The 12231-nt window shown below is 31.4% G+C and overlaps 1 protein-coding gene across 1 annotated transcript in view; it reads right to left on the bottom strand.

Moving 5' to 3' along the window:
* The window catches only part of LOC118191999 (nephrin-like), a 916450-nt gene that overhangs the window by 563304 nt on the left and 340915 nt on the right, over nt 1-12231 (bottom strand). Inside the window, exon 3 of the mRNA XM_085814264.1 lies at nt 4215-4336. Within this exon, the coding sequence (XP_085670390.1) occupies nt 4215-4336 (122 nt within the window). The remainder of the gene's footprint in view (nt 1-4214; nt 4337-12231) is intronic.

Raw genomic sequence — 12231 nt, 5'->3', positions numbered from 1 at the left:
ATGGAAGATGTTTTTTGAATAATTTTGGCAGCAGAAAAACTGAAAGTGTGGTTTTCGGACCAACAATGTTGAGCAACAGAAGACTTCTGTGTTTAATTTTTTCTAACATATGCCTCATGTTCCTTGACGCGAAATTTTAAGGCTCTCTTAGTTTGGCCAATGTAAATTAAACCACACTGGCAAGGAATCCTATAAATACCCCAGGAATTCATATCCGGAATGGGGTCCTTGAGTATGGAACTCGGAATTTTATTGATGGGAGAATAAACAACCCGAAAGTTAAATTTCTGCAAAATATGTGCAACTTTATAGCTAATTGATGGAAAGAAGGGAATGACAACAGAATTTTTGTTTCACATTCATAAAAATCTTTCTGTTCTAGTTAACGATCCTAATTCCAATCCAAATCTGCCTTCGGCTTTTAAGGAAATTATGTTTTAGTTCTGGTTTCACCAACAGATGGCGCCACTTGCTTATTCTTGTCCAAGCTTTCTTATCTTATCTAATCATTATTTCCTATCTTGTTCATCAGCGGTTTTGCAGCTGAAGATGGTGGTTCGGTAAAACCATCGAAACTAGTCCTGTGAAAATTTTGTAAATATAACGCTGATTTTTGTTCTTTGACTTCTGAATTAGTCTTTTTATTATTCAGTATTGAAGCAAAACCTAAATTTTCACTCTTCGTATTTCGAAAAAGGTCCTAACATCCAACTCCCATGACCAACTCCAACTAGGCTTTCGTTTACTTTAAATCTATCTGCTAAACAACGTGGAGTTATGGGCACGCACTTTGAGTATTATTTACGGAAATTCGATGATGCTAAAAGCATATCTATAATTGTTAATTAAAGAAATATTGTGTATTACCCGAGGCAACACGTCTCCAAAAATATACGTATAATAATATATATATATTCTGGTGAAATAAGGGTATGGTATTTTTTGCACGTTACTTTTCCGAAATTTATGTGAATAAAAAAAAATGAAGATGACTCTTTATCGTTATTTTCCACTCATTATTTTTACGAAAATTATACGAATCCCTATGTACTGAAAAAAACTACCACCTTTATGGTATCTTTCATTCGTCACTTTTACGGATATTATAAAACGGATATTTTACGGGTATTTTACGGATATTTTACGGGTGTTCTAAAAAGAATGAAAATGAAGTTTACAAATTCAAAATATTTAATGTATTTCTGGCATTTTACTTTCTTTTCCTTTTTTCACGAACATGAAAAAACGGGTATGCAAATATTTTTTTCCAACAGCATTTTAATGTGCTATCAAAATTATTTTTGCGTTATTATCGTCTTTACGTTTAAAATAAATTTTTCTCTGGTTAATAATATTTACGAATTTAAAAACCATCCTGATATTTTGTATAAATTTAAATTACTTTAATCATTATTCTAACATTCATATATGAGGCTAAAAGTTTTCAATGAATTTTAACATGTGAGCTAAATTTTTATATACATTTGTAAAAAAAAATATATTTTCTTGATTTAAAAATTTTCAAAATAACTTATTTATTTTCTTACATCAAATCTGTTATTTTATTCATATCAACACATTATTAATTTACATCATTTCATTTCTTTTATGAAAATCGCATTACCCATTTAATTGAAATAAGCTGTATACTAAGTTTGTGTACTTATTGCATTTGGTACAATATTTGTCGACAAAAATTGGCGATTTCTTGCCAATTTTTGGTGACAAAATAAGCCGCCAAAACATTTGTCAGATAGGCGATTACTCAATGTTAAATGCCCTTGCCCCTGTATTCTTACTTTTCCAGCATAGTTTATCTCTTTTAGATTTTTCTTGCGTTACATTAGACAGAAAAATATCATTTTCACCCACAACTGCACTAAAATCATGCATCTATGTACAAAATTCGTAACAATATACTTTCTTTTCTCATAATTTTAATATTGGGAATTAAGTCATGCCTTTGAAAATTATGCTGATAATTCAGCAATCATTATACATGTCTGCGGAAACCTAGAACTTCTTAAACTGAGTTTTGTTGCAGGACAGATTCTTAGAATAATTACTGTTCCGTTTTAGTAAAACAATAGTAATTCAGAAGAAAGTTTAAACAAACCTTTTTATTAAACTTGAACCGAAAACAAATGCATCCTGCTTTAACACTCACCTCTACTTGCGGAATCTAAGTTAACACAAATATTAACACAAAGTAAGTAACACTTTACAAAGGCACGTCCTATAATAGTTCGGCTAATGATTCTAAGTGCACGAGTAACATATCTAACAAAACTCTAAAGCAGATCTAAGTAATTAAAAAAACGGAGCGAAAAATATCAGGAATGTCAACGTCATTGCCAAAAGATTACTATCTAGTTTCAAGAACTTTGTTTTCATATATGCTCTTTAACTAATTTGCATCTCGGTATGGTGGGAGCCGACGAAAGTAAAAATGACGGTACAGATAAAATAATGAGTTAATTAACGTAAAACCGTAAACATGGGTTAATATTGGTGTTCTTAATATACCGTTGTTGATATTACTAGATTACCACAGGAATTTCTACAAGAATCTTCCAGCATTACAAAATTAAAAATAACCAATTTGAAGTTTAGCATTATCGATTATTGATCGTGAGTTATGCAACATTACATTAATTCTTATCAAGAAATTTTTTACTAGTTTTAATGCTAGTTGTTTTTGGAACACATACAATCTCCTAGTGCACCACAGATGTACGAGGAGCTTAATACCAATTTGAAACCAAAAAGAATAGAATGATAATGAATAATGAAAAAAAAAACGTTTTAACAGCAAACAAAAGATATTTTTTTTTATTTTTCTCTTTATTGTATTTCAAAACAAACATAAAGAAGTTAAAAAAAAGAGAAAATAACAAAGCTTTTTTTCCTCCTTCCGATTCAAACACTTTCGATCTTTCCTTCCCCCCCTTCCACAAGTCCGACAGAAAAATGATTTTTCCTCTTCTCGTAAATTACCAAAATTATGTCTCGATTCATAAATTTTAAGTATTGTTTAACAACTTTCAAATTTTAAAGAATGCTACCCAAGCGGGCGGAAATTTCGAGTGGTTTGCTTTGTTTTTTCTCCTTCTTTTTCAAAACATTTCCTAATGAGCAAAATCTATTCGAAAATTGTTTTCTTATTCAATAATTTAATGTACTCCTTATCTTCCTTCACATAGTTCGACTCAGTTATGAGAGATAAACGGAAAGCATACTTGTATGAAATGGTTACAATGCAAACGTTTTTCCTAAAGTGAGAGTTTGAGTATGTTTTTAGAATCCTGATTCAGCTTTTTAACGTTTTCGAATGTTTTTTATCCGAAAATTTCCTTTAATGAACTTTGAATTGAACAATAAGAAATACATTCTAAAAACTGCGAAGAAAAATACAAACATAAAGCTTATTCAACATTATGCAGCATTGTGTAAAATTTTAGAAAAAAATTCGTAAATCAAATAGTTTGTATCATGTTACTAATCAGGACGTTTAGAATTGATATAATACGATGTATCGAGAGTTTATGGGAATGCCTTTACGAAAAATTGCCTAGAGAAAGCACGTTCTTATGTCTTTGTAGTGTCATTAGGTTTGTTTGAAGCAGGAGATGCGAAAAATGTACAACGCCATTGGCAATACTCGAACATGGTCTTCAATTATGCGCCGAGTGTGCTACGGTTACACAACGAAGGCATCCGACTTATATTCTCCCCCTTTTAAAGGGCGACTGTGGAATAGTTGACACAGTCGCCAAATCCTGGTGGTGGCAAATTATTTTCCGTCACCTTTTATTTCAAGCGTCACTGTACAGTCATTAGGTTTTTGAAGCATGAGACATGAAAAATGAGCAATGCTGTCGCGGGAACTCAAATCCTAGACCTTTAGAATTCGCTCCGAATGTGCTACTGTTTCACCACGAAAGTATGCCGAAAGGAAGGAGAAGATATCTTATATGTTCAGCATATATGTTAATGAATTTTAACTAATTAAGAATTCAATTGTCAAATACGAAACAAACTGCATAGCTTAGAAGCTTATTATTAATGCAGACGATAGTATGCAGTTATATTATAAAAGTGGATACATTTATTGCATATAAAACAATGAATTATCAGTGTATTGAAACCCGATGAGATACCCAGTGAGAAACCATATACACCTTAAAAAAATTGAGGATGAAATTTTAGCTTACCTGGCACTGGTATTCACCTTCGTCATCTAGCTGTACACCTTTTAATCGCAAATTATAAACTCCTCTTCTTTCATCGACGATCATACTGTACCGTGGATAGCCAGGGATATCAGGATCAAAGCCTAAAACGAAAAAGAAACTGATTATATGCGTGTTGATCCGGATAATTTTCTTCATTAAGTTTTGCAGCATTTTCTATTAAAATGGCTGAATTTTATCTGATTATTAGGTTTTATTTTATTCTTAGAAATAGAAATAAAGTAATCTTTATTTAATACTTTCAGTTTTATGCAGTATTTCCATCTACTTTCCATCTAATAATACGATGTTTTTGGTGGATTTTTCTGAGGAATAAATGCAAAATGCATATATTTGCGACACATTGGCAAAACCTTATTAAGTATTAATTACTGTATCAAGCACTGGTTCGAAAATATTAGATAATTAACCAAATTTTCGGGATATTCTAACGTTGCTGTACATCGATCGGTGAATTTCGTAGCATTGCTGAGTAGCTGCTTGAAGTCCTTCTAATTGTAAATGTATTTTTTATTAAAGGAAGCAGTCAATGAAAGCTAATATATTAAATGTATATTTCATGTTTTCTGTTCGATGATCTTCGTTCGAGTAGGGGACAGCAATCGATTTTTAGAAAGGTCCAGATATTGTAAAAATTTTAGGCGCGGCGGGCCAAGTAGCAAACATGAAGATAAGAATGGGTAATTTTCTCATAGAAGGGGGAAAGAGTTTATTTTTTTACTATGAAATGATACTTTTACATAGAATTTATATACATTTTATTAACATTTACTAAATAAATGAATAAAAAATTAATTTAAATTTACATATTTAAAAACGTTATTATTAAATAGAATGAAATTTCTAATCCAAAGAATGTAATTGTTCTTTACGAGAAAATATTTCCTTATACTGGAGTTCGAAATTAGTATTTCGAACTATTAAAGTTGTGAACTGCGGTTTTACGTATTTTATTTTCGAAAACGTCTTTTTGCAGAGAAAAGTTCTCCCAAATACGGTTATCCATCTTCGAACATATGATTTTAATTCAGCGTATTTATCTTCTGAAAGGTACTTATAAAAATGAGTTAGATCCTTTTCTTTAAACATCATTAAACACATCATCATTTTGCAAACGGATACCAAGGCATCCCTCCTCTTAGGCAGATAGACATCGAGGCTTGGCCGTAATCACACAAACCAAACCAAACCAAACCACTCGGAGTTGAAGGTCTCATGGAATCTCCTCAATACAGTGAAATGGATTTTGAAAATTGCAAATATCTTTCGCACTTGCATCAGATCTACGATACCGAAACGTAGACTATACCACGCTCACCGCTACAAGCAAAACTGTCAACACGCTCGCGCGATGCGCAAAAGACAAACATTCATCATTTGGGAGTGCTTTTAAAAATAACGTCAAATGAGAGAATACTACAATAGCGCCAGTTATTCGTGGTACTATACTACAATAGCATCGTGGTGATTATTCACAACTTTTGAACTCAACTGATAATAATAGTGCATAACAGTGCGTAATTCCGTGATTTGATTTATTTTCATGTAAAAAATAATATCAACCTGCGGACGGTACTGAAAACAAGCGGCGAGCCGGAATATAGTTCATAGTTTGCCTACCCCTGGTTTAGAGCAATGAGCATAATTGTCCTGGAAAAAATCAGTGAATTGATATATGAACTAACTAATATAATCTCATGACATAAAATGAAACAGTCGTTTTAGCAAGAATAAATTAATGTAATTTTCTTTGTCTTTTAACACTATATGAAGTATATAGTAATTTCATAGGAAAAAAAAAAAAAAAAAAGGTATCAGAATCCAGATGCATAGGTTTTACTGTAAAAATCATTTTAAGGCAAAGTTGAATTTTGCATTAAATGCACAGGCTTTGGCTTCTGAGATAATATTAAGCTAAAGTTGAATTTTGCTAAATGGTAAAGCTAACGAGATTTTTCGATGACTTAAATATATTTTCAATCTGAAGAAGAAGGTGTTTAAAGTGAGGAATTATCGTCAAGTCTTAAGTACGACAAAGTCTAGAGAAGGATATAAATAACCCTTTACTAACTCAATATCTTTCACACATGGCGCCGACTTTTGCTTACAAAATCAAACACTTCTGGTTTAACTCAAAAGTTAACAAGTAACTTAAAATAAAATGGGATTAAATTAGCCTTTCACAGGAAACTGAACGCACAGGCAGGCTCTGACACCTGAAAGTTGGCATAAACAAACCTTATGGCTAAAAGCGCTCAACGTCGCAGAAACACTAATAAATCAAAGATAGCAGCATGGTCTTCAAGCAGGCAGAACATGCTCTCCTCTATTTCCGGATTACCTTCAAACCTTTTTCCTTAATTGCTAACTTTTTTCTACCTCATTTGAATATAAGTGCGCTAACTCATTAACATTCTATAAGAAAGCTTAGGTTGAAAAGTTTCCTTCAAAAAAAAATTATCTGTTAAACAAATTAAATGAATCACCACAAGTTTATTTTTGCTAAGAATAGGAGACTATAAGATTTTAATCATTAATGTATAGTATGTGTTTCCCGCCGTAAAATTAACGCTAAATACCAAGATTATTTATATAATTTCATTTTAAAATATGCAGTTTATAAATACCGACAACAATCTTTAAAATTATTACTTAAAATACAAAAAAAAATTGAATAATGAAATGTGTATGAACTGGATAGTAACATGGGTTATACTTCACCTATAAATCGAGTAATAGTTCTTATGTAATAAAATATTAAAATTTTTTTTAGTATAGAATATTCGAGACGGCAGATCATACTTTTGTCTTTTAAATAAGTTATTTACATTTGCATCATAATCATTAAATATTTGTAGGTATAGAAAAAATCTGATGTGTACACCACATGACTTCCTTGTACGGAATATTAAATTATACGCAAATTTTCTTGCATTTCGTTTAAACTTATTGGATTGAATTAAATCTACTTCGTCGATAGTCCATACACCACAATAGAATAAATGCACTCTTTAAAATTCACTATACTTACCATAGCGACACTCTGGCGCTAGGTTCACTTAACAGCGTTATATTTCGTTCGTATTATAACTCAGAGCCCACCAGCGGCCGAGCGGTAAAGACGCTGAACACTGGTAGTTCGGTCTGAGGTTCGAATCCCGCGAACGGGCTGGCTGCATGGGCGTTTTCGTGGTTTTCCCCATGTGTAACGTGTATACGAGCCAGTTTCCCTTAGAAAGTCCTCCACGAAAGGCATCCCTCCCTTTAGGCAGATAGCCCTTGTGTGCTTTGCCATAATTAAATACACCACACCACACCACACCACACCGTATTATAACTCAGAATGCACAAAATTTATATCATTTGAAGTATTACCTAATCGTTGCCATATGTTCTATTTAATTATTATAATAAATCTAGAACAATATATAAAAAAATTAAGCAAACAAACAAAAGAAAGAAACAGTTTTTCACACACGATTAAGTATTTCTCATTCAACTAATTCAGTTCTCATTTCGCAACAAGGCAAAAGGCATAAAAACTCAAAATATCTATATTAAAAATTACGAAGTAAATCTTAAACACTTACTTCCTCGAAAAAATTCCATAAAGGATTCAGCATGATTTAATTCGCAATAATAAAAAAGGCGTTATATTGTTGTTGCGAAGCTTAGTCGCTCTAGATTGGCAACAAATCTACTATTCTTCTGTTTCAAATGTAAATAAACATATCCGCCATGTGATTTAAAAATTAGGCTTAATCGCCCTGAAACAGTTGTTGATAATTCTACAAATATTTCTTGTATATTTACTAAAGGCATAAAACATTAACTGGAAGATAAGGACAACATAATGCAATCATTTTTAAAGCAAAAAATTCACCATTTGCAAACATATAAGAGTAAAGAAACTGAGGTCACAGAACCGGGTAACAGAGTGGATATATAAATATATTTATATACTTTTGGTGCGGCCGATTGCAACCAATATACGAGGAGCACATCTACATGTTATATAAGTCTTATATATAAAATTTCAACGTTCTTAGGCTACTCGTTTTAGAGTTAGGCGAGATACATACGTACGTAGGTACATGTACGTACGTACAGACACCACGACAAATTCTTTCAGAATTCATTTTAAAGCAGTTTTATAATTTTTTTGGAGGAAAAGAGGCCTTTATTCTGTCCTTACGTACAGATGTCACTCAAAAACATCGTTAAATTGCATTTGATAGCGGTCAAAATGAATATTTTCTTTGAAATATGTTGCCTGAAATTTTTCGCGATTACAATACTTCCTTTTTACTTCGTACAAGGAAGTAAAAATGGCTGTCATAAGTATAAGGTGAAATCTTATAACATTCATTGAGTTGATATGCACACCTCTGAAATATGTTTAATATTTCAACATTTTGAAACAGTCTATGTAGGAGAGAAAAGAACAATAATCATTCATAAAAGCACTTCAATAAATAAGTCTTTCTTGCGTAACATAATTCACATTCAGAGTTATTTTGTTTGTGAAAGAGGAAAAAATTCTCCATTTTCTTTGAATATACACAACTCCCAAATCAAAATTAATGATCATCTTCTTTGCTTTCGGCCACCAAGTTTCAAAACACCCATAACATTCTTTAAAACTCCGAAATGGTTATACTACATAATGGCCAAATCAGACTATTAGTCTTCATGTAAAGAGCAGGTTTCCGAAAATATGCACTTTTGGAATTTTTTTGCGCCAATTTTTCAGTATGCGTTTTGGTCTTTAAAACTTTTCTTGGAGTTTATGAAATATTTGAAATATTTATGATTTGTGGATTTCGCATATTCCTTAACTTAGTTTAATTTTTTTTTTTTTTTTTTTTTTTTTTTTTTTTTTTGCCTCACTGTTTATTTTCGAATGCAAAACAGCCTATGATTTTTAAAACATTGCAGAGCGAAATGAAAGCTTAATTTAAGAGATGCAGGCATTGTAATGGATGATATGCATAACATTAAAACGGAAATACAAGACAGAAAAGTTTGAAAAATATATTAAAAAGAAATCATATTTCTATGCTCAGTATAATTTCCTAACGACCACTTAAAAATGTCAATATAATTTTAAATGTCAATTAATCCTCTTTAAATAGCACAATATTGAGCAGACGTTGCCTTCCCAGCTGACTAACTCCTGTTATAATAGGAACAAAACAGAGGCTTATGACTTTAGCGTCTTTGTGAAATGGATGTAATTATAGTCTGTAGGTTTGGATGTCATCTCAGAAATTTGGTGAAAGAGAGTTATGGTAGCTAGGAGTCTTTCCTTCTGGATTTGATTTAATTTGGTTCAATTTAGTGTAATTATGGTAAACTACACTAGGGCCATCTGCCTAATGGGAGAAATGGCTTCGTGGAGGACTTTCTAAAGGGAATTGGCTCGTATACACGTTACACTTAAGTGAAAACTACGGAAACACCCACGCAGCTAGCCCGTTCGCGTGGATTCGAATCAAAGTCGGATCTACCAGCGTTCAGCGGTTTTGCCGCTCGCCAGCTGGTAGGCCTTTTCCGTCTGAATATCCTCGATCAACACCATGATTCATAAAACATACCCACTGGCGAGATTCAGATGATTAGAAAGCACGGCTTCCTAAAATATTTTTCAGCTAACTAGTTCATAGATTTAATTTATAACAATAATTTAGATAACTACATTGTATCTATTTTGTAGTACATTTTGCGATTCATTTGAACAGCGGACTCAAAAGAAAAAGGTTTTGAATACCTCCATTGAGCTGACCTATGAAAATGCATGACGCTGTGTCTAGCTTGGGTATTTTCATTTAAGCATTGGAAACTCACGAATGTTTCTGCAAATGTAACTGCGACAGAGAAGAAATAAGTTTATATATTTAGGATATTGTATTAAAATTTTTTTCGTATAATCTGTTCAGCAGAAAAATTAAAGACGCAATTATGAAATTGCATTATAAGTTATTTTCATAGTTTTAACGTAATGATTCTCAACCAGCGGCTTACTTAAACCACTTCCGTTCCAAATATATTTGAATTTATTGATTAATAATAGTTAAATAGATGACGGTTTTTATATTTGTAAATCGTGATGTAAGTTTGTAAGGATCTTAAGTTTTACTAACGTTTATTTTATTTTAAATCTTTACTATCACTTCTTATTTTCTACTTCCGGCCAGAATTATAAGCGTTAATGTATTTATGCAAAGTTTGTCTGGCGAACGCCAAGTACTTAAGTTGTGGCTTTTTGCCAAGCGAGAGAGAGGAAGCAGTGAGTCGAAGCAGGCCGCTTACCTTAGAAGTTTTACTCAGTTGCTTGTTGCCTTCCAGGCCAGAGGTTTTAATCCTCTTGATAATTTTTAAACGTATTGTAGTGTTCACAGTTCTCTGTACTACATACGGCTTCCTGTTAATATAAGGCCAATCTTCCACGTTTATTATTTTAAAGTTAAATTAGAGTTTAGTTATATTTTTATATTCTTGCATTTAGACCACAAGTGGTGGGTCATTTTATTCCGAAGTACGGAAATTATTGTAAATAGAGAAAAATAAAGGGTTTTGTATACCCTTCTTGTGTATCCTGTCTACTTCCCACAGTTTTGAACATAGCTTTAGTAAGCTCTCTGTTCCGAGTCAGGTCCTTGCATGTTCCCGAAGAAGGTAAGACGGAACATTGAACCTGATAAGTTTTAAATTTACAAATAAACTAATAAATAACAACTAATTAAAAATTAACCAAACATTTATAATTAACAAGTTATGCTAAAATTAAACTATTTACACAATTTCCAAATATTTTGTTTAAAAAAAATTATAAATAAAATAGATGATAGCAGCAAAGGAAATACTTAATTAATTACTGGTTTGCATAGCGACACCATATGAGAAAAGTAACTGTGTATTCAGCAGCTGTGGTATTTACAGAGTTGAAAATTCTTTGTATTCGTTCTAAACAGTGATTGGATAAGAGTTCTTACAGCGTCGCATATCACTGCAGATGAAATAATGACTTAAGTGACTTAGTACACAGTCTTCGAAGGGGGCGTAGTGAAATTAAAGGGCTATTACCAAAATAAAGTCAGTAATCTGTTATCAATTTTCTTTCTTATTTGGTAGTTTACATATAAATTTATATGTAATATGACCTGGAATACGCTGCAATGGACTGACGATGGTTCTCTGTGTTATAGTTTGGAGAGACCAGAAACGTTATTACGATTTTTAGAATAGAGAGGAGAAATTACGGGATTACCAATAGTTTACATTATAATTTTCATTTACATATTTTTTATCTTACGTAAATAAGACAAATTTAAATAGCTTTTATCATTTATCTTTACATTTTTTATTTACATATTTTTATCTTACACACATATTTTTATCTTATATATATATACCTTACATATAAATTTAAATTCCATATGTAAATAAAAAATACTAGATAAATTTAAATATATTTTATCATGACACTTTAATTTACAAATTTTTATCTTATATATATACTTACATATATATATATTACATTGCACATATCTTACATGCTAAAACAAAAAATAGATCTACAATATCCGAATAGATATGACGAATATTGTAATATTATAAATGAATTTACATATTCATTCATAGATTAAAATATCTATTCATGTATTAAATATCTAATTGAAATTCATCCATATATTAAAATTTCTGGATGAATTTACAATATCCGAATAGATATTACGAATATTGTAAATTTTCTCTTTTTATTTATTAAAACTCTTATTTAGAACCATCGGGTGAAACTTCTGTGTACATTTCTATTTTAGGCACACCAACTTCTGGTTTCCTTTATAATAATGTCTTGAAGCTTTACTTGGAAATTTTTAAAAAAGCTCATTTTTATAATTCTTTTATATATGTTACGTTTTTATAACTACCTGCATATTTATAGCAAGAAAAATATAAGTAATATAAGACATCT

Source organism: Stegodyphus dumicola, chromosome 1 (genome assembly GCF_044657685.1).
Source record: "Stegodyphus dumicola isolate Sdum_Otavi_A_Nest chromosome 1, ASM4465768v1".
In the NCBI taxonomy this organism is placed as follows: domain Eukaryota; kingdom Metazoa; phylum Arthropoda; class Arachnida; order Araneae; family Eresidae; genus Stegodyphus; species Stegodyphus dumicola.
This window is presented reverse-complemented; position numbering and strand designations above follow the sequence as displayed.